Consider the following 24187-nt stretch of genomic DNA (forward strand, 5'->3'; position numbering starts at 1 on the left):
AACCTTGACCTGCTGTTGGGAAATAAGGCAGGGCAGGTGACTGAGATGTCGGTGGGGAGCACTTTGGGGCCAGCGACCGTAATTCTGTTCGTTTTAAAATAGTGATGGAAAAGGATAGACCAGATCTAAAAGTTGAAGTTCTAAATTGGAGAAAGGCCAATTTTGACGGTATTAGGCAAGAACTTTCGAAAGCTAATTGGAGGCAGATGTTCGCAGGTAAAGGGACGGCTGGAAAATGGGAAGCCTTCAGAAATGAGATAACAAGAATCCAGAGAAAGTATATTCCTGTCAGGGTGAAAAGGAAGGCTGGTAGGTATAGGGAATGCTGGATGACTAAAGAAATTGAGGGTTTGGTTAAGAAAAAGAAGGAAGCATATGTCAGGTATAGACAGGATAGATCGAGTGAATCCTTAGAAGAGTATAAAGAAAGTAGGAGTATACTTAAGAGGGAAATCAGGAGGGCAAAATGGGGACATAGCTTTGGCAAATAGAATTAAGGAGAATCCAAAGGGTTTTTACAAATATATTAAGGACAAAAGGGTAACTAAGGAGAGAATAGGGCCTCTCAAAGATCAGCAAGGCGGCCTTTGTGTGGAGCCACAGAAAATGGGGGAGATACGAAATGAATATTTTCCATCAGTATTTACTGTGGAAAAGGATATGGAAGATATAGACTGTAGGAAAATAGATGGTGACATCTTGCAAAATGTCCAGATTACAGAGAAGGAAGTACTAGATGTTTTGAAACGGTTAAAAGTGGATAAATCCCCAGGACCTGATCAGGTGTACCCAAGAACTCTGTGGAAAGCTAGAGAAGTGATTGCTGGGCCTCTTGCTGAGATATTTGTATCATTGATAGTCACAGGTGAGGTGTCGGAAGACTGGAGGTTGGCAAACATGGTGCCAATGTTTAAGAAGAGTGGTAAGGACAAGCCAGGGAACTATAGACTGGTGAGCCTGACCTCACTGGTGGGCAAGTTGTTGGAGGGAATCCTGAGGGATAGGATGTACATGTATTTGGAAAGGCAAGGACCGATTCGGGATAGTCAACATGGCTTTGTGCGTGGGAAATCATGTCTCACAAGCTCGATTGTGTTTTTTGAAGAAGTAACAAAGAAGATTAATGAGGACAGAGCAGTAGATATGATCTATACGGACTTCAGTAAGGCGTTCAACAAGGTTCCCTATGGGAGACTGATTAGCAAGGTTAGATCTCATGAAATGCAGGGAGAACTAGCGTTTTGGATACGGAACTGGCTCAAAGGTAGAAGACAGAGGGTGATGGTGGAGGGTTGTTTTTCAGACTGGAGGCGTGTGACCTCCAGTGGATCGGTGCTGGGCCCTCTACTTTTTGTCATTTACATAAATGATTTGGGTGCGAGCATAAGAGGTACAGTTAGTAAGTTTGCAGATGACACCAAAATTGGAGATGTAGTGCACAGCGAAGAGGGTTACCTCAGATTACAACAGGATCCGGACCAGATGGGCCAATGGGCTGAGAAGTGGCAGGTGGAATTTAATTCAGATAAATGCGAGGTGCTGCATTTTGGGAAATCAAATCTTAGCAGGACTTATACACTTAATGGTAGTGTTGCTGAACAAAGAGACCTTGGAGTGCAGGTTCATAGCTCCTTGAAAATGGAGTCACAGGTAGATAGGATAGTGAAGAAGGCGTTTGGTATGCTTTCCTTTATTGGTCAGAGTATTGAGTACAGGAGTTGGGAGGTCATGTTGCAGCTGTACAGTACACTGGTTAGGCCATTGTTGGAATATTGCATGTAATTCTGGTCTCCTTCCTATCGGAAAGATGTGAAACTTGAAAGGGTTCAGAAAAGATTTACAAGGATGTTGCCAGGATTGGAGGATTTGAGCTACAGGGAGAGGCTGAACAGGCTGGGGCTCGTTTCCCTGGAGTGTCGGAGGTTGAGAGGTGACCTTATAGAGGTTTACAAAATTATGAGGGGCATGGATAGGATAAGTAGACAAAGTCTTTTCCCTGGCGTCAGGGAGTCCAGAACCAGAGGGCCTAGGTTTAGGGTGAGAGGGGAAAGATATAAAAGAGACCTAAGGGGCAATGTTTTCACACAGAGGGTGGTACGTGTATGGAATGAGCTGCCAGAGGATGTGGTGGAGGCTGGTACAATTGCAACATTTAAGAGGCATTTGGATGGGTATATGAATAGGAAGGGTTTGGAGGGATATGGGCCAGGTGCTGGCAGGTGGGACTAGATTGGGTTGGGATATCTGGTTGGCATGGACGGGTTGGACTGAAGGGTCTGTTTCCGTGCTGTCCATCTCTGTGACTTTAAGTAGAGTAGAAAAATGAAAAGAAGTAAATGTCTCCTTTCCTTCCGCCCCTCTTTTTTTAAAAAAATATTCATTTCACAGGATTTGGGTGTCTCTAGCCAGACCGGCATTGTTTGCTCATCCCTATTTGCCCAAAGTGTCAACCCCATTGCTATGGGGCTGAAGTCAGATGTAGGTCAGAATAGGTAAGGACAGCAATTATTTTTTATTCCTTAAAAGACATTAGTGAACCAGATGGATTTTCCCTGATAATTGACAATGGTTTCATAGTCATCATTAAACTCCTAATTCCAGATATTTATTGGATTCAAATTCCATCATCTGTCACAGCAAGGTTTGAATCTAGATCCTGAGAAATTTACCAGGTTCTCTGGATTAATAGTCGAGTGATAATACCACTCAGCCATCTCCCTCCCCCTCAGTCACCAAACTCTCAGGTTTACACTCCATTTCCTCAATTGCTCCCATTTACATTAGATGTATATTTGCAGCAGTCTCAGTGGCTTTTGAACAAATTAAGACAAAACTGGAAGCTATACTTGATGTGTACTGTGTTAGCTGTTGTGTGTTAGCCCATTCTAATGATGTCCTTTTATCTTTAATAATATCAACTTGTGTGGAAATATTTGCAGAAGAGTGTGATCCTTCACATTATCATTATTTACATCGTTATGCCAACATGCTCTTCTCCTGTTCATAGGGTTCAGTGTACATTTGAGCTAAGAGGTCTGGGTTCCTGCCCTGTCTGCTCCAGGGGTGTATCATAGAATGCCTGGCCAAGTTAATTCAAATAACTATAGAATGATAGTCTATAAATATGAGTGAAAGTGGCTAACTTAACATTCAACTTAAAGCTGCTCACATGTGGCACTTGGAGGCCAGCAGTAAGGGGCTTTTAGTTTCACTGCTCAGATTAGGAATTTTTCAATCTAGTCAAGGTCAGAGAAGGAAGACTTGTCCCTTAAATGTATTGCTGATTCAGTATTTTTGTAAAATATGAAAGAGCATGTTAAATGAGAGACAAAAGCTAGGTGAGAGAATAATGAGGTTTGACAAGAGTTGATTCCATCAATGGAGTGTTTCAGCTATAAAAGTTTGATTCTATGTGAGAATAAGTGGATATTTATTAGTTTTCAGCAGAATCCCATAGTTCACATTTAGGAAGCTCAAAGTTGTATGTTTAATTTGTGCCCTACAGAGATAGTATCCTGGTCTTGTGTTATTGGTGTTTGCTACTCGTGTGTCAGATACCATCAATCCCCCTCGTGGCACTCTGTTAAAGTAAGACCATGAATTTAGGTAATAATGCGGTATTAACATGTTTCTATTCCTGTCTATATTGAAAGTTTTCTTTTTTTAGTTGCGGTAGCTAACAGCAACTATGGAATATGTGGTAGCAGCACAGTGATCTATTCATACTGTGAGGCAGCGTGGTGACTTAGTGGTTAGCACTGCTGCCTCACAGTGCCCGGGACCTGGGTTTGACTGTCCGTGTGGAGTTTGCACATTCTCCCCGTGTCTGCGTGAGTTTCCTCCGGGTGCTCCAGTTTCCTCCCACAATCCAAAGATGTGCAGGTCAGGTGAATTGGCCATGTTGCGTTGCCCACAGTGCTCAGGGATGTGTAAGCTAGGTGCATTAGTTAGGGGAAGTGTGGAGAATTGGGTCTGAGTGGGATACTCCTCGAAGGGTCGGTGTTGACTTGTTGGGACTAATGGTCTTTTTCCACACTGTAGGGATTCTAATTCATAATTTCATTTTCACTGGAGAGAAGTGCCAGTAATGGTATAAAATATAGTGAAAGATAACATGGATCGATTTCTTGTCTCCTTTGGCAGCTGCCCTGAACAAATAGCATTTGATTGTTGATAAATTACATCACTAGTAACTGATGACAACATAATCCAGTTGGTCACTGCTGTTCTTGACTGAGGATTGTTTTATGCCAAATTATCTGCACTACTTACACAAAAACCCACAAAGGTTCTGTGTTAGTGGGCTGTATCATGGAATGACCTGAGGCATGTTGTATTTTCTGAGTAAAATTGCTAGCTGTGCCATTGCAAAGAATTACTTATTCAGGTACAAAACAAAGTTAGGTCAACATGTGCTGTCACACCTCACAAGGTGATTTTCAGATGGTATTTTGAGGGCAACTGCTTGGTACAAGAGGGTTATAAGATGAAAAGAAATATTAATTTAAAATGAACTTTCATATGCAGCCTAGAGTCAAATTTGGTTAATCTGTAAACAATAAGAAGCTCAATATTGCGTATTAAAAATCTGGACTGACTATTTTAACACAGTTTTGATTTGTCAACTGGTAATTGCAAGATTAAGAAGGTGTATCAAACTGTTGCAACAATAGTTTGGCCAAAAGAATTACCTCCTGACTCTCTCAATTGGATAGCAAAGCACAGGTACTGTTCCAATAATGAGTACATCACACAACTATGGAAGTTCAGTAATTTAAGGCATTTGCTCTTTCTGAATCTTGGGTTCTTGAGGTGTTGAATTGCTGCACAGCTGTTTGACGTGACAATTTGTGAAGTTCAAATTTTGGATATGCAGTAAATAATAAAGCTGTGGTGCATTTCTCCACAGTCTACCATCCCTATAAATCGTTGAACTAATGAACCAAATTTTTTTAAAGCTCCAGTTCTTATGCACTGCTCAACTCCTTGCTCATTATCTGTGGCTGATTGGGACTCCAACTGATTGCAGTGTGTTCAACAATATGCACTTGGCTCATTAAAATGTTGAACAGCTGAGGCAGCTTTAGGAACTCGAGTGTTAAGCTTGGAAAGCTCAGAGGAATGAAACTAGGATTCTTCCCTCCCTCTTCAGCAACAGCCTGGTGCATTCATATTTTTGTCAACTAATCTCATCCAGTTTCATGAGCACAGTGTACTTCTGTTGTCAACGATAACAATTGTTTTATTCATTTACCTGATGTGTGTCACTGGCAAAGCCATAATTTATTGCCCATCACTAATTTTTCTGGAAAAGGTAGTGGTGACCCATCTTGAGTAACTAATTGTGATTTTGAGAACAGAGTCGATCATATTGCTAAGAGTCTGGTGTCACATATAGGCAAGATCAGGTAAGAACAGATGTCCTAAATAACATTAAGGAACCAAGGTAGTTTTCATTTTCTGATAATTTAATAGTTTCATGATAACAATTACTGATAGTTTTTTATTTCAGATTTGGTTCACTGAATTTAAATTCCCAGCTATCAATTCTTAATAATTCTCCCTGTGGGATGTAGGTGTCGCTGAAAATGCTTGAAATGTTTGCCCATTCTTAATTGCCCTTGAACTAAGTGACTTTCTTAGCCATTTCAGAGAGCAGTTAAGACTCAACCACACTTGCTATAGGTCTGGATTCACCAGGTAAGGATGGTATATTACCTTCCCTAAAGGACATTGTTTTTTACGACAATCAATGATTGGTTACCAACATTTTATATTGTCGTTGAATTAAAATTCTGGTAGTTACTATGGTGGGATTCAAACATGTGTCCCCCAGGACATTAGCCTGGGCCTCTGAATTCCTAGTCCAAAGATATCACCACTACACAGTCATCTGCCCAAAGTAGTGGGATTTGAACTCATGTCTCCAGACTGTTACTCAAAACCTATGGATTACCCCTATGTTCAAGTGACAGTACCACCGTGCCACCAAGCCCTTATTTTAACATAGTAAAATGTGCCAATGTACTTCATAAGAGTGTTTTGAACAAAATTTGCTGCTGAGATGTATAAGATGTATTAGACAGGCAATTAATAGCTTGGATACAGAGATGTATTCTAAGCAGCATTTCAAAGAAAGTAGAAATACGCAGGTTGAAGAAAGGGATAGAACCTACGTTGCTGATAGTCACCAATCAAAGTTAACAAAAATAAATGAGGGCTGCATAAGAGATTACAATTCTCAGAGATATTCATAGGTTATAAGGCCGGAGAATGTGGAAGTGTTTAGGAGGGGCAAAGCTCTGGATGCATTTGAACTTAGGATAGGTATCTTAAAACCAAGGCTTTGCCAGCCTGTGTTAATGAAGACCAGTGAGCCCAGAGATTGGAACTTGGAGCAAGTTAAGAAATATGTACCAAGTCTGACATTACATTTCATTGTTGTGCGAAGATTGGGGAACTAGTCCCCACAGATTCAACTTCCTTAACAGAGTGTGAGAATGAGCATTGCACCAGTATCTTGTGTTTAGAGTGGAAAACCAGCTGCCTTGACCCTATTACACCCTTACGGACTGATTTTTCGGTCAGTTTATGATTGAAATCTGGTTTTGTTCAAATTGTTGGTGTAGCCAAGGGAGGTGACCCAGAACTTTGCCATCAGCTGCATTTCTAAAGTATGAAAAGAACTTTTGATATCCACAAAACGTCTTCACACAATGGTGCCCGTTAATGTTGTGATGTGCTGATATTTTTATTCCTTGTTAGAGATGTTATGACAAGTCTGGGGCAGGTGGGACTTGAACCAGGGCATCCTCGGCCAGTGGCAGGGACACTGCCACCACACCACAAGGCCCGCTGTGCAACTGTCAGAAATTGCTAAGTGATGAAAATTGGCTTTTGTATTAGATGCTGACATTGCCTTTCGAGGCCAGAGGGTCTGCCCTTGACATATGCAGTAACATTGTCTGAACAGGTTGATTGAAGTTATCAACAATGACATTGCTTGATTGAAATCAATTTTAGAAGCATTTGTGTTAACCATGAAGAAAAAGTAGTTTGGGTTAGTAATACGGAAAATAATAATACATCAATCTTCTGTGATTCAGAGGCCTGACAATTTTTTTTTCAATTTTTTTTTCACCCATTCAGGAGAGAGTTCCATTATCATTGAATACTTAATGCATGATACTGAGATATATTGTGGAGATGTTATTAAATGAAAGCTTTGTAGCTATAAAACAAGTTTCAGCTGTTTACATTGCTTCTTAGCCAAGTGAGGAGCATCATATGAAGATCAGAACTATAATGGTTAAGGCACAGTAACTGAATGGAACAATAGTCCTTTTCCTGGCTGCCATTAACTGTAAGAATAAGCATTATCTGTTCAATAACTGCTCAATTTGCGAGCAGAATAGATTGGGGATGGAGGAGGAGGAATTTGTTACACTTGTAGCAATACGCATTCAGTAACCCATGAGAAGGGACTTACCTGTTAAAAGCTCACTTTAGTAATTTTGGCAGGAATGAATGTCTAAAATTACATAAAGTTTAAAGATGCTTTCTATAAGTGAGTCCTACAGTTCCTGTCAAACGATATTGATTTATTGTAGTAACTACCAATGGCAGTGAAATCCCAATATAAACTGTACACAGAATCAGACGTCTTGGATTTGAAGCAGCATAAGAGTGCTGTTTACTTTTAGCCTGACTTTGTCACTGGGAAGTAGTGGCTCCAGAGAAATATCTTGGCATTAAAGAAAGTTGCTTTACGTCACTGTTTCCAAGTTATAAACAAACACTTCAATGTGTTTACACAGAGCTGACAGAACCAGTTAACCTAAACTATTTTTACTTTCTTTTTTACAAGCGACCTTCTCATTTTATATTCTTCACATTTAGAACCCTATAGTGCCAATATTTTGAAGCAGGTATCAAGCTTACACGTAAACATCGGACTCTGCTTTGACCATGATGTGATTAACAATGTCCATGTTTTACAGTAACATACAGCTGTTTGAATTTTACTAGGATGGATGCAGTTCTAAAGTTGTATGATGAAATGTTTCTTTTACTGTTTTCAGTGTATGGTTTGTTTAGTTTTGGCCCAGATTTTGCCCAAATAGAACCATGGAATGACAAAGCTCATAAGATAGTCATGTCAACTCTTTGTTCGAGCTATCCAATTGGTCCCCTTGTCAGGAGCTCTCCTTATAGCTTTTTAAAAAATATCCTTTGCAGTCAATTTCCTTCTGAAAGTTACTGTTGAATCTGTTTGCATCATCCTTTCAGGCAGCAAATTTCTGAAACTTTCTAAACTTAAGTAATGAACAGTTGAGCCAGATACTCGCCTGTCTTGTTTGGTAAAGGTTTTTTTTCCAGTGCAGGTCATTGATTTGTATGTAATCCATGGCTGCAGTTTGTAAGTTCCGTGGAGTTCTATATTTAACATTTACTTATTGTGTGGTTACACTGTGGTCAGTCCATGTTCAATAATCTTGGAAAGTGAACAATTAGGTTGCACTGTGTGGTTTCAGTTCAGGGTAGTTTCTAATAGTAGTTGTGGTTACAAGTAGAAGAAGATAGGAGCTGTTTGGCTTTATACATGATGTTCCAAATTATTATGATGCATCCCACTTTTCTTATGAAATTAGTTGCTGCTAGATCCTAGAGTTAAATGTCATCTTTTTAACCACACTTGAAAGAATTGATCTTGTTCTTTTGAATCAGCTGTGTGTAAGAAGGATTTTGTCATGATAATCCATTTTGAACCACATTGAGAGGCCAGCAATCATCTTCAAATTCACTTATGATGATGTGGGGGAAATAATTCATTGGGGCTAAAGGACTTTATTGGCATTGGTATTATGCCTTATCTCTCCTCAGGAGATCTCAGAGTGCTCTATTTCCAAGTAATTACCTTTTGAATTGTAGTCAGTGTTCTTTGCAATTAAAGCTAGCTCCCAGTTTGAGAAATCAAGGTAATTGATCCTCTTTGTACAGTTCCACAGAAGCTTTGGTTTCACATTTCATCAAAAAAGTACCCCCTCAGCCCACACACCTCAGTACTTGAAGTGTTGACCTAGATTATGTGCCAATGTTTCAAAGGTGTTTGAGGATATCGACATTTAGTTCAAGAACAATCGTGAGATTGCTTAGTCAAACTGATGCTGAAGTGAAGAAGTGACAGGAAAAGGAGAATTGGTTTTAGGTACAACGGTCCACATGCTAGTACAGTCATGGCTTTATTTGTTTTTCAGGTTCTGGTTGCTTCTGGGCAAATTATATGCCTCAGTATTGAAGCCACCCTGTCAGAAGCTGCAGTCTAATCAAAGGCCTGAAATTTCTGAGTCAGGTTGTAGATTCATTTGCTGAGTGGATGTGTTTTACTGCAAATGTTTCATCACCTCATTGGGTGACATTGTCAGTGCGCTTCCAGTGAAGCATTGGTAGTCTGACCCGCCTGGTACTTGTGTCTCCGTTTTCTGGTACTTTACGTACCAGACACACACATCAGACTGCACAAACCACCAACCACAAACTGACAACGTGACCCATCAAGCTATAGAAATGTCTGCAGAAAAGCGCGTCAGGTCGGTGAACTTCACCCACAACCTAAGCGACAAGCCTTTTCAGAAAATCTCTTAACTTTTGAGTCCTAGGGATTGTCACTAGAGCATCAGGGCTTAAAGATGCTTTGCTTTCAGGTCTCGTGAATGGGAGAAGAGAGTCTGAGACAAGACCAGTGCAGTATCCTTTAACATGGGGTAGAGGTATTGAACTCAATGATCAGCCGTGATCATATTGATTGGTGGAGCAGGCTTGAGGTGCCTACTGCTGCTCCTACTTCAGTTTATATGAATTGAGACCCAGACGTGCCAGGAATTGATCATTTAAGGACCTTAAATGGTAGTAAATCAAGGAGGTCACCTGTGGACCTTGTTACCCAGCATTTCATTGCAGAGTGACAAATCTATCCAGGGCCAATCACCATGACAAGGAGGAGAAAATCATGCCCTTGATGTTAACTCACTGTTGTAATGTAGGAATGTCATAGCCAATCATGCAATGCAAGCTCCTGCAGAAGTAATTTATCATGTTTTGTGATGTTGATTGAGAAATAATTATTGGCCAGGACACAAGAGATACTCCCACGGTCGTCTTCAAAATAATGTCACAGCATCAGTTAAATTTGCCTGAGGGAGAAAACGGCCTTGAGTTCACATCTCATCTGAAAAATGACACTTCCAATGGTGCAGCACTTTCTCTGTACTGCAGTAAAGTGTCAGGTCTACTTTATGTGCTCCAGACTGCAGGTTGGATCACAAACACTAAACTGTCTGACTCAGAGCTTAGAGTGGTATCCACTGAGCTACAGCTGCCATCTGAACACCAACTGGCATCTGGTTTTAAGCTTATTGTGTAGATACCTGCAGCTTGTAGAATATAATTATCTGGTTGACAGAAAAATACTTTTACCACCTCCTGAGGAGCAGTAATTGTGGTGTAAGCCGAGATGAGCTGAGTCCCATTGTCCTTCATTGACTTTATCCTGTGACTGTTTGAACCAGAAAGGAGGATAGTTTGCAGGATTTCACAAGGACATGTCCAAGACATTGTCCCTGAACTTAACTTGAGTACTTAACAAATTCAGAATAAAAATTGACACTCCACTTAAATATGACTACTTTTTATATCCGAAGTTTGGTTGACGCTAACCTACATTTTGTAAGATTAGGAGAAAGTGAGGACTGCAGATGTGGGGAGACAGGCCGCCTACTTGCGGAACATTTCAGAGAACACCTCTGGAACACCCGCACCGACCAACCCAACCGCACCGTGGCGGAACACTTTAACTCTCCCTCCCACTCCACCAAGGACATGCAGGTCCTTGGCCTCCTCCATCGCCAGACCATGGCAACACGACGCCTGGAGGAAGAGCACCTCATCTTCTGCCTAGGAACCCTCCAACTACAAGGGATGAACTCAGATTTCTCCAGTTTCCTCATTTCCCCTCCCCCCCACCTTATCTCAGACCCAACCCTCAGACTCAGCACAGCCTTCCTAACCTGCAATCTTCTTCCCGACCTCTCCGCTCCCACCCCCTCTCCGGCCTATCACCCTCACCTTAACTTCCTTCCACCTATCGTATTCCCAATGCCCCTCCCCCAAGTCCCTCCTTCCCTACCTTTTATCTTAGACTGCTTCCTCATTCCTGAAGAAGGGTTTATGCCCGAAACGTCGATTCTCCTGCTCGTTGGATGCTGCCTGATCTGCGCCTTTCCAGCAACACATTTTTCAGCTCATTTCATAAGATTAGTCTAGATCTTCAATGCTCCTTGACTTTTGTGATTTACTGCTTTTTGGTCAGTTGTGTTGCTGCTATGCACAAAATCTGTCAAAATCGAAGACAACTTGTATTTTTGTAGCAACTGATAGGTAATAAAACATCCCAAGATGCTTTGTTGGAGCATGTGAAACAAACATTGAAAGGGTTCAGAAACGATTTACAAGGATGTTGCCAGGGTTGGAGGATTGGAGCTATAGGGAGAGGCTGAATAGGCTGGAGCTGTTTTCCCTGGAAAGTCAGAGACTGAGGGGTGATCTTAAAGGCTATAAGGCATGAATAGGGTAAATAGGGTCTTTTCCCTGTGTTGGGGGAGTCCAGAACTAGAGGGCATAGGTTTAGGGTGAGAGGGGTAGGATTTAAAAGGGACCTAAAGAGGCAACCTTTTCATGCACAGGGTGGTGCGTGTATAGAATAAGCTGCCAGAGGAATTGGTCAAGGCTGGTCCAATTACAACATTTTAAAAGACATCTGGATAGGTATATGAGTAGGTAGGGTTTAGAGGGATATGGGTCAAATGCTGACAAATGGGACTAGATTAGGTTAGGATATCTGGTTGGCATGGATGAGTTGGACCGAAGGGTCTATTTTCATGCTGTACATCTCCATGCTGTGTTCAAGAGTCTGCAAATCAGAGTGTATGAAATCTATACTTACTTATAGGCTTCTATTTGTCTGATATGGGCTGTTGCCCATTGGGGCACATCCCACCTGCCCTGATCAGGATAGCTTGCACATGAGTTGGAAGAGCAAATGTTTATGGACTCTGAAGTACACTCCGCAATGCTGCTGGGCTTTGACCAGCATAAGTGCTGCTTGCCATTTTTGAACACTCTACTCAGTCTCATTGAGTGTTTGTCAGTGATAGGCAATACCCTTTTAACTGTTTAGCCAGGCAAGCTGACTGTGCTACCTGATTTAGGTATCACAGTTATCTGGTTCTGAGCACCATATCACTTTGTGCATTCTTGGCTTCAAAGAGATGGATCAGAAACCATGAGGTACAAGATCAAAACTACTGATTTACTGTAGCTGAATTGGTGAAAATCTGATTTTATTGTTCAGAATGTAAGAATTACTGCGGTGTTTTTAGATTTCTTATTGCACCTTCAACTGGAACTCTGACAATTAATAACACCCAATTTGAGTGAGGGACTTACAATATATAGAACTGTATGGATTACAAATAAATGTACAAAACAGTAGAAGTAACCAAATTGAAACTGCAACATCACACAATTTGAGATAAAAATCAGAAGTGTGCGGGAAAGGGGAAATAAGACTCTTGGAGGACTGTAGTCAATGAAAGAATTTTTAAAAATATTTTAAATTGTTACAAGCCAGCATCAGCTCCATAGCTATTGTTATCATTGAACTCGTTATTGAATTGGTTTAACATTGTAACAATTCTAAAGCACAACCAACCGTCACAGGGCCAGCTAAGAACAGATATGTTTGAAATACTGTCCAAACATTATTACATCTAGTGAAACTTTAATGAAGTGGAGATGTAACCCTCCAGCTTTAAGGATCTAAATTCATAGGTTGTTACTCTTGGGAGCCATTCATTGTCCTTTGACAGGACCTGGCAGAAACTTTTACAGAATTACACCAAAAAATAAGCCACTACATGTGCAGCTGATTTATCCATACACAATAGAAACCACAAGAACCTAATTTTTAAGTAAGGGTACCCTAATCTCTCAATCTTTTTGACCTCTTGGTGTAAGACTTGCAGATTCTAATCACATTCTAAAATGATTGGGCCTTTCTATAGAATAGGGGAAAGTTGTTTGTTTTCGGCTACTGTGGCCTGCTCCCTGGTAGCTGGTTCAGAATGCTGTTGGCAGAGACCTCCAGCAAAGAACAGAATTAGGGTTTATGATAGAGAATGGAAAATGGAAGGGAGTGGGTTTAATACTCTTAGGCAAAGATGGTTGTTCTCTAACAGTGTCTTTCCTTTCCATATAGACAGCCCTATAACCAGCAGAAGAATCGATATGGGGATGTGTTGTGCTTGGACCAAACTAGAGTGAAGTTGAAATCCCTCAATCATGATGAGGTAAGAGAAGGTTCAAGTGGGTATGACTTTTAAAATTTCAGTCATCCCACACAGATATTCATTCCCCTCCAAACTGCTGCTCTATCTTTGTCTTCTAGATATCCAGGGTATATTGGCCTTAATCGTTATGTGGACTAGCTTTCTAGGTTTGATCTGCTGTTGAGTGATCTGTGGTAATGCTAGTATTTCCTGGCCTAGTGTTGTCACTGTAGACAAGAGAAACCCTCTACTGAGTTCAGATGAGACCCAGCTTCAAACCTGACCTCTCTGTTTGAATATTTAGCATTCTTGGCAATTTTGAGTATTTGTAAATGTTGCTGCCTGTGATGCCTGTGGTAAAGTACCGACAAAAACCAAATCGGTGAGATATTAAATTTATATTAACATCACAGAATGGTTTTAATTAATGCTCATAGATCACAAGGAAACATTGTTTGTGTTTTTTTTCGCTTTTTACTGCAAAGGACAGACTGCATTTTTCCAGAGAACAACTGCATGCCCTTCTGCCCTTCTGTCTCTGTCTATCTGTCTCTTTCTCTGTCTCTGTAGCTTGTTTCTAGTTCAATCCTGATTAGTTAGCTGAGAACCAATCTGCCTCACTTTTAAACAATTCCTCACCACTTGATCATCTATGCATTGCAGAAGAAGACACCCATAGCCACAAAAATAATGGAATTTACAACAGGTATTGAACTCCTCACTCTGAAATTATGCAGCCATCCTCCTAAATCTCTGTTTTCAAAAACAACTTTTTTTTTTCTTTCCAATCCACAGTTTTTAAAGGCAAAATAAAAAGCCTCGGATCTTCCAATCAGATTGCTGAGGGGCCCTGGGTGTTTAATCAAAGCATAGAGCTATCCGTGACCCAATTCTTTTTCCCTGTAATTGGGACTTGGAGGCGCAGTGAGAATGCTTGGGAATTCTCACTATTTTGAAACTGATTAAATAGGAACAGGTGTTCATTTATTTCATGTTAGAATTTCCTTTTGAGTACTCCTGAAGACTAATGTGAAGGTGGGAACTAATAAAAACAGGAAGCACTGGAGAAACTCAGCAGATCTGATGACATCTGTGGAGACAGAAAGAGTTAATATTTTGAGTTTCTTCAAGAGCTTGAAAAGTTAACTCTTTCTTTCTCCACAGATGCTGAGTTTCTCCAGTATTTTCAGTTTTTATGTCAAATTTCCAGCTCATTGGGAGGTTATTGTCTTGCAATAATGAGATTTTCTGAGTGTAAGCTCGCATTTGAAAGAAAAGCCTCTGATGTAGTCAAAGGACGGAGCTTACAAATACTTAAAGTCAGCAGGCATCCCAGAGTATCCCCAGACCGACCATAAGCTGTTTTTAAAATTACAGTCACTGTTGCTACAGAGGTACATGCAGCAGCTTTTTAAAGGTCCACATGCAGCCAAAATGGTGAATGAAAAGAATATAAAAAGCTGCAGGTATTGGAAAACTAAAATAAAAACAGAAAATGCTGAAAGCATTCGGCAGGTCTGGCAGCATCTGTGGAGAGAAGAAACCATGTTAATGTTTCAAATCAAAGGCCTTTCATCCGAACTGTCAGAGGAGGAGGTCTGCAAGCTGATGCATCAACTCTGTTCCTCAATGCAGATCTTGCCTCACTTGAATGTTTCCAGCATTTTCAGCTTTTAATTCATTGAGTTGAATGGCTAATGTACCAATTTAAAGCCTGGACAAGTGATACAGAGATTAGATTAGATTCCTGAATGTGGAAACAGGCTCTTCAGCCCAACCAGTCCACACTGATCCTCCGAAGAGCAACCACCCAGACCGATTCCCCTGACTAATCCACCTAACACTACAGGCAATTTAGCATGGCCAGTTCCCCTGAACTGCACATCTTTGTGACTGTGGGAGAAAACCGGAGCACCCGGAGGAAACCTACGCAGACACGGGAGAATGTGCAAACTCCACACAGACATTTGTCCGAGGCGGGAATTGAACCCAGGTCCCTGGCGCTGTGAGACAGCAGTGCTAACCACTGAGCCACCGTGCCATGCTAAAATGCAAGTACAAAACCCATTAAGGCAGCTGGGAAAACGTAAGTTAACTTAGGTAAATGCTAAGTGACTCTTAACTACCTATTGAAGTGGCTTAGCAAGCCACTCAGTTGTATAGCGTTGGGCAGTAAATTCTGGCACCAGGACAATGGATCACCTCAAGAAATGGCTTCCTGAGCCTCTGGTGTCAGCTGGAGACAGATTGGCGATTATTTGCTGCCTCTCCACTTGTCATCAAGCATACAGAGAAATATTTGCGGATCGTGAGAGTGCAGTCACTGTTTTCAGATGGGTGTCAGGCTGTGTGGCAGGCAGTTCTGTAGCTTGATCTGAAGTATATTTGGAAGCAAGTAATGGTGAAATGTACAATGCCCACACAGAAATCCAGAATAACCAAGTTTTATTTTGTGTTTCAATAACTATAGGAAGGATGTTGTGAAGCTTGAAAGGGTTCAGAAAAGATTTACAAGGATGTTGCCAGGCTTGGAGAGTTTGAGCTTCAGGGAGAAGCTGTATAGGCTGGGACTGTTTTCCCTGGAGCTTTGGAGGCTGTGGAGTGACCTTCGTGTATGGAATGAGCTGCCAGAGGAAGTGGTGAAGGCTGATACAATTACAACATTTAAAAGCATCTGAATGGATATGTGAATAGGAAGGGTTTAGAGGGCTATGGGCCAAGTGCTGGCACATGGGACTTGGCTAATTTAGGATATCTGGTTGATATGGACAAGTTGGACCGAAGGGTGTTTCCATGCTGTACATCTCTATGACTGCAAATCTTCTTTATATAATACTCTCAGTTTAAAAAGTCCCCATTTCACATCTGGTAGTCTGTCATGGAATCTATTTTCTTGACTGACAACAATTCGTATTTGTATGTTATCTTTAATGCAGCAAAATATCCCAAGGTGTTTCACAATAGTGTTCTTAGATAAAATCTGACACCCATAACAAGATATTCGGAGAGTTTGGTCAAAAAAGTATGTTTAATGAACAATTTGAAGGAGAAATGTGTGCCTGAGAAACAGAGATTTAAAGTGAATTCCAGAGTTTAGGTTTCAGGCAGCTGAAGGTACAGCCACTAAAGGTGCAGCTTCATAATCTGAGAGATAAACAGGAGGTTAGAATTGGAACAATGCAAGGATCCTGAAGGGCTCAGGAGATTACTGATAGGGAGAGAGCATAGATGGATTTGACAACGGGCTTGCAAGTGGATATTACTTTGCTCTGTAAATTTGAAGGACATTTCCTACAACAAGACCTCCCATAAATACGATAGTAGTCATGATTTGGAGATGCCGGTGTTGGACTGGGGTGTACAAAGTTAAAAGTCACGCAACACCAGGTTATAGTCCAACAGGTTTAATTGGAAGCACACTAGCTTTCGGAGCGACGTTCCTTCATGGACAACCACCTGATGAAGGAGCGTCGCTCCGAAAGCTAGTGTGTTTCCAATTAAACCTGTTGGATTATAACTTGTTGTTTTGTGACTTTTAACTTTCCCATAAATACAGTACAGACAACCTAAATATTGCACTTTTCCATAAGGTACTCCACAGATTGCAATAAGTACAAGATGGCACCACGATTTCATGTTTACAGGAACTAAACTGGCATCATCATACTGTATTTTGAAATGGAGAGTGGTAAAGAAACAAGGAAGTTAAAGGAACACCAGAGCTTAGGGTGGCACGGTGGCACAGTGGTTAGCACTGATGCCTCACAGCGCCAGTAGACCTGGGTTCAATTCCCACCTCAGGCGACCGACTGTGTGGAGTTTGCACATTCTCCCCGTGTCTGCGTGGGTTTCCTCCGGGTGCTCCGGTTTCCTCCCACAGTCCAAAGATGTGCAGGTTAGGTGAATTGGCCATGCTAAGTTGCCCGTAGTGTTGGGTGAAGGGGTAAGTGTAAGTGTAGGGGTGTGGGTGGGTTGCGCTTCAGCGGGTCGGTGTGGACTTGTTGGGCCGAAGGGCCTGTTTCCACACTGTAGGTAATCTAATCTAGCTGGTCTTGTCCAGTATACTCTGAGACTGAGATCTGTCAAGCCACCTCATTATGTGATGCACAGAGCAAACTGATTGTTTGCTTATTTTAACGCATCAGCTGCTATCTTTTGTAAATATTCATTTAGAGGCTTTTTATGTTTTAAAAAATTATTCACTAGATCTTTGTTTGCCTTTTGTTTTGCATAACATCAGTTCATAATCAACTCAATACAATTAATCTTGAATATATTTTCCTGTTTCTGCAGTTACTAATTATTTAAATTGCAGAAATAAGTGAGTCCAACATCTTTGTCTTGCATGTCTGCATTTCCTCTCCAAAAGCCAAATCATGTCCCCAGTTTCTTGTTGCTGCCTTTGAGTTTCACGTTTTCACACTTGCTGCTGACAGTTGGAATTTCCCTCTGACAAGTGAAGGCATTGTGCTATACTGCTTGTCTGTTTTTCCCAGAAGTGATCCAGGAGAGTGAGGTTAGCAGGTTCTCAGTCAAGTTTGTGACCTTTTTAAATCTGTCTTTCCTGTCTTTGTTTCTTTTGGTCGTTTACCTGGGATTGTGTCTTAACTAGGACAGCCAGTCCAGTATTTTGCTTCCCATCAAACCTGCCTCGAGCACTTTGTTACTGCATTATTGCTGGTATTTCTTTCTAAAATATTGGTGTCACAAGGCACTACTTGATTTAACTTTTCAGCTTTGTCCAACTAATTTATTGATCATGTTCCACATTTCAGCATCAAATGGTGAGCGTAAAGCAGCTTAATCCAACCACTGTGGTCTAAATGTGTTGCTGTTGCAGAGTTGTGATGCCATCTAGCAGTACCTGTGGTAATTACACCTCTGGTTGGATTAAGATAGGCATTTCACAAACTGATCCCAAGACTGAAACCAAACACAGCAAGTTTGTCAAGGAGATCTGTGGGTTTGTTCACAATGACAAGGTTAGAATGGAATTACTGAAGGTCTCTTAAATCAAGGGTGCACTCAAATTCATCAAAAGTACAGTGTTCATATCTCCACAAAAAGGAAGAAGGAAGAACTCTGCAATGCTGGTAATGAGAAAGGCAGCTGTGAAGAAACCTGAGTCTTTACCACATTGTCTTAGGCATTCATTGGATTTGGGTGCCACTGGCTATGCTAGCGTTCATTTCCCACCCTTAATTAGGAAGGTAATGGTGAGTTGTTGCCTTGACCCTGAGCAGTCTGTGTGATATGTGGGCACCCTCTCAATACTGTTAGGAATAGAGTTCTAGGATTTTAACCCATTGACAGTGACGGAAAGATGATTTAATTTAAGATGGTGTAGGCTTGAGGGGGTAGGGGTGCTAGGGTTCTCATGCATCTGCAGCTCTTAGTCTTCTCAATCATACAGGCTGCAGGTTTGAAACATGCTGTTGGAGGAGAATTGGTAAGTCACTGTACTGTACCTTTGTAGATGGTACACACTGCTGCCACTGTGCATCGATGGTGATGGATCTGAATTTGAAGGTGGTGGATAGGGTGCCAATAAAACAGGCTGTTTTATGTTGGATGATACACAGCTTTGAGGGTTACTGGAGCTGCACCCATCCAGGCAAACGGACACTATTGCATCACACTGTTAAGTTACTTTAACATTTAAAAAAAACACTAGGAGAGCAGGCAGGAGTATCTCATTACACTATAGGGTCTCCAGCATTATTTTAAAGCTAAAAGCTTGGACAACTCCAACAAAATGGAGAGAATGGCACTTGCCTTTGCTTCGTGTTGCCAAACAAAGATGGAATGGATTAGTGTCACTCTGCCAGTGATCCTAACTGCACTGCTCTAACTGAAAAGTATCCTTTAATGCTATACTAGCTAAGGAAAAGTATTCCTTTATGTTATACTAGCCTCTGTATCCACTTTTAATATCCTCCTTTAACCAATTCTTTCCAACTAATTTTGTATTTACCTTCTTTCCCCACCCTAGCACCACTCCATCTTCCACTTTGTCCAGCTTAATTTTGAATCCATCCACATAAACCACTTACGACGCGACTTAAATAGAAACTTTAAATACGCAGTTCTCTTTGCATGAGAGCTAAAATGTTCTGAGGGAGTAATTATCAATGCATGCTTACTCTGGCTATTTTGTTTAATAGATGTGGTCAGAATCTGAAGACATAATTTTGATTGCTCGTTTCAAAGGGATAGGTAGTTGAAGGCTGCTTTCCTTTTCCTCTTCTGTTGCCACCACTAGTGGGATGTCCACTAGACTCTCCTACAGACACCAACTCATTCAATCCCATTCCTCAGGCATGCAATTTTAAGTCCAATTCCAAAATTCTCAGGATTTTTCCACAAATGCCACACTTGTTGCATCTTTTGTAAGGCCTGAAGTTCCTCTTTAAGCTTTTTATTAACTGAATTCCAATCGTCAAGATTTTGTGAACCTCTCCCACATCCTGTCACATAAAATCTCTGGATTTTTAAAAAAAATTATTTTAACTATTTTTCTAATCAATCTGTTCAGATCTATGGGCGGCACGGTGGCACATTGGTTAGCACTGCTGCCTCACAGCGCCTGAGGCCCGGGTTCAATTCCCAACTCAGGCGTCTGACTCTGTGTAGTTTGCACGTTCTCCCCGTGTCTGTGTGGGTTTCCTCCGGGTGCTCCGGTTTCCTCCCACAGTCCAAAGATGTGCGGGTCAGGTGAATTGGCCATGCTAAATTGCCCGTAGTGTTAGGTAAGGGGTAAATGTAGGGGTATGGGTGGGTTGTGCTTCGGCGGGGTCGGTGTGGACTCGTTGGGCCGAAGGGCCTGTTTCCACCCTGTAAGTAATCTAATCTAATCTAATGATATTATACATCTCAGCAGCAAGTGGGACTTGAACCCAGGCCGGGACTTTACCTCTGTGCCACAAGAGGGCTCCTCAGTGGTTTTATTAGCATTACTGGTGCTCATTAGAAATTGGGTGAAAGTTTTATTGATTTTAAGAGTTCAGAGTGTTCAAGATCATGTTTCAGTTCCCAGAGATATCCCCAGATCAGTTGTCATTAGATTTTGCCTATGGGTTTCTCACATGGATGCTTGGCCACTTACATTGAACAGCATGATCTTGTACAAAATCAACCAGTCCATTGATGGAAGGTGCATCACCACCAGTATTACCCCCAAGGGGTTTGAATATTTTAAACCATAAATATGAAATGCACAGTAACTCCATTGAATCTGTCTAATATCTGAAATAAATACAATCCACATGAAACTCCTTTCAAAGATCAGAAAATCTTGGATTTGGATGGCTGAATACTAGTGAAACACATTACCTGGTGGAAAACATTGATTTGTATAGTGCTTTACATCTTCACAGACCTTCACAAAGTGCAACAAACAAATTAATTACATTCGAAGTGTGTTTTACAGACAGGAAAATTGTGAACAGCATACTCCCAACAACACCAATGAGATAAACCAGATACTTTGTCTTGTGAAGCCAAAGTACCTTCATATAGTGCCAGCGTATCTTTAAAGACTGCTTGAAAAAAAGAAAACATCTCCAACAGTATGATATTCCTCAATACAGTGCCGAATTATCTCCTTCACTATGTACTTGGATCCTGGGCTGTTAACGTTGCACCTGGTTATCATTCCTGAAGAAGGGCTTATGCCCGAAACGTCGAGTCTCCTGTTCCTTGGATGCTGCCTGACCTGCTGCGCTTTTTCAACAACACATTTTCAGACCTGGTTATCTAGTCAGCTTTGTGACCTGGAGTAATTAGTATAGCAACTGAAACTATTTAATATAGCTGATCAGTAAAAGAAGTACCAATTCAGATAAATGACAACAGTATTAAAAGATGTATTTAATTTTAAAGAAAATTACTGAACATAAATATCATGATTAGACAGGGCAGCTTATTTATCAGAGCAGCAATTTCATAGCTATTTCAAAAGCAAAATACTGCAGATGTTGGAAGTCTGAAATGAAAAACGAAACAGCAGGAGGAGTATCAGCAGGTCAGGCAGCATCTGTAGTTAGCAACCGATGTAACATTTGAGCTCAGTAACTGTTTGTCAGAACTTGCCTTCAAGAATGATGAATGTTCATCGACATGTTTACTGTTACTACTTTTCGCAGATGCTGACCTGCTGAGGTTTAGCATTTTTTTATTTTACGTCGGTAATATCATGACATTATCAAATTTTCAGAGTGAACAGGGCCTAATGATCAGAAAGGTTTCCAATTAGATTACCTCCCAAAGTGAAATCATTCAGTTAAAATATTGGCATTTTGACTAACCTACATTTTCGTTCTTCCTGCAGAGGACAGATTACATCAATGCCAGTTTCATGGATGGTTATAAGCAAAAGAATGCCTACATTGGCACACAGGGTAAGCACTGGGATAATTAGAAAACTTATGGGTTTTCTTTTAAATTTCAGAATTTTAAAGAGTTGCAGTGGAGTCTTCCATTCGCAAATTGCAGAATCAAAATGTAAGACCAATTGTTGACCCAAATTATCCAGAATGATAGTGGTGATGGTCTGAAGTTAATAGAGTTTTCAAATTCTTATTCCACTGTGGCAAATTCTGAGATTGAATTGAATTCCGTTCTCAAGCTGGAAAAATTATTCAATCTAGTCCTACCATAGTTGTACTCTCAGAATCCTATCCATTGACCAAAAAAAATCACATTCTTTCATTTTCGGCCTTGGGCACATTGTTAAACAGAATGTGACTTGACCACAGTGTAGGAAAGAGTCCAGAGTGTTTAATCCTGAAAATCCTCAGCATTGGCTTCAAACCTCCTGAGGTCTCATAGCTTCAAACCAAACTGAAAACCACCTGCTGTTTATCACCATGAACGCTTTTGTGTCAAATGTCACTAATTATGAATTAATTGATGTGGCTTTCTACATTTCTCATAACACAAGCAACAGAAGTTGGAGTAAGCCATTCCAGCTGTTAGATTGACTCCCCTTTCAATAAGATAATGGCTGACCTGATTGAGACCTTAATTCCATTTCCTTACTTGTCCCCTCCATAATCCTTGACTGACTTGTCAATCAAAATCTATTTAATTCATCCTTGAATACCAGAGTTTTGACAATGTTTTTGGTTGATCAAAAGCTTTCAAGTCATGTTATCAAGCATAAGGAATATTGTTGGCCTTTCAAGCTGCAGGCTGTCAAAAATTGGATCTCTACTGCCCTGTCAGTTTGATTTCACTCTCATCCAAATAAGAGTCATCTCATCAGCACATTTGTAGTATTGAATGCATGCATTATGATATATAAGGAAAATAGCAGCATGCTGAGTTGTGGTTCTAAACTGATTGAGTTTTGGCTGTAGGGGGCTGATTTTCCCGTATCTCAGAAATTGCAGCATTGGCCTTCTCTTATGACTCATGAATCTCATTGCTACCTGATTAGTCCACCACTTCTCACCCTGATTTGTCAGTATCAAAAGCGTTTGAAACATCTTGAGTATTTGCAGTATCTGTTCAAGATCTCAGACAGTTCAGCTGTAGCCCTGTGTGTATCAATATTTCTTCACATTTTATTATTGATTGAGGGAATGTAGGCATCGCTGGCTGGATTAGCACTTTTTACCCATCTGTAGTTACCCATGCAGTGAGCTGCCTTCTTAAACTGCTACAGTTCATTTTGTCTAAGTAGGCCATCTCACAAGGCCATCAGTGAGGGAGTTCCAGGATTCAGTGTATTTTCAAGATGGCTGGTGACGGGTTTGGAGGGGAACTTGCAGATGGTGGTGTTCCCATTTGTATGCTGTTCCTCTTGCGATGGTGATTGTGGGTTTGGAAGGGGTTGCGTCAGGAAGCTTTGTATGTGCCTGCAGTGCATCTTGTAGATGTTATACACAGCTGCTGTCTATTGGTAGTGAAAGAGGTAAATGCTTGTGAATAGGATGCCAATCAAACACATTTCTCATTATTCATTCTTGCCTAACTCATCATGATATTGAATACCTCCATCAGATCCCCTGTTGGCCTTCTCTGTTCAAGGGAGAACAGCTTCAATGTTTCTAAGCTCTGCACAATGTCTGGCCCTAACCCTAGCCCTAATCCCCAGCCATGGAAATGCTCTGGTATCTTTTCACTACCTCATGTCCTTCCTTAAGTACAGTGCTCAATATTCAACCTAATACTTGAGCTGCTCACCCTGGTTATTGTGGCCATCAGGCCCACTATCTGATGGCTGAATGTATGGGTGCTACATGAAGTGCACTTCCGAACATGTCTTAAGTGGTCATTAGATGAACAGTGTTTGCTTTATTGCATAAAATTTAAGTTACTGTTACTGTATAGATAACATTGAGTCTCTTAAATTGGTGTTGATTATCTGAGGGAATAGGAGAGGAACTTCTTTGATTTTATTTTTGTGCCTCTCCCTGGAGAGTACAAGTTTGAAGATGGGAGGATACTGGGAAAGATTATTTATGTACTGCTGAGGTTTGAAACAGGACTCTGTTCTTCAGTTGTTAAACCAATCATAGTGTTTCCTTTTCAAACTCTCAGCCTTATATTTTCTACCATAGGACCTTTAGAAAAGACTTACAATGATTTCTGGAGAATGGTATGGGAACAACATGTCCTTGTTATTGTCATGACCACAAGGTAAGTGGGATCACTTCATTGAGAAACTATACTTAACACAATGCATAATGGACTTGGCATGTGTGGTTCTTAGGTGTCAACTTATTAATTACAAAGAAGTGTCGATGCTTTGGCTGTATGTTCAAAAAACCTTCAGTTTTTACTTATTGGTGACAGTT

At 40.9% G+C, this 24187-nt stretch overlaps 1 protein-coding gene across 2 annotated transcripts in view; it reads left to right on the forward strand.

Annotated features, from left to right (window-relative positions):
- The window catches only part of ptpn9a (protein tyrosine phosphatase non-receptor type 9a), a 218168-nt gene that overhangs the window by 160818 nt on the left and 33163 nt on the right, over positions 1–24187 (forward strand). For both annotated transcript variants that reach the window (XM_060853564.1, XM_060853565.1), the window contains exons 8-10: positions 13316–13406; positions 21715–21784; positions 23951–24029. In XM_060853564.1, the coding sequence (XP_060709547.1) occupies positions 13316–13406; positions 21715–21784; positions 23951–24029 (240 nt within the window). The remainder of the gene's footprint in view (positions 1–13315; positions 13407–21714; positions 21785–23950; positions 24030–24187) is intronic.

Source organism: Hemiscyllium ocellatum, chromosome 42 (genome assembly GCF_020745735.1).
Source record: "Hemiscyllium ocellatum isolate sHemOce1 chromosome 42, sHemOce1.pat.X.cur, whole genome shotgun sequence".
NCBI classification, from domain to species: domain Eukaryota; kingdom Metazoa; phylum Chordata; class Chondrichthyes; order Orectolobiformes; family Hemiscylliidae; genus Hemiscyllium; species Hemiscyllium ocellatum.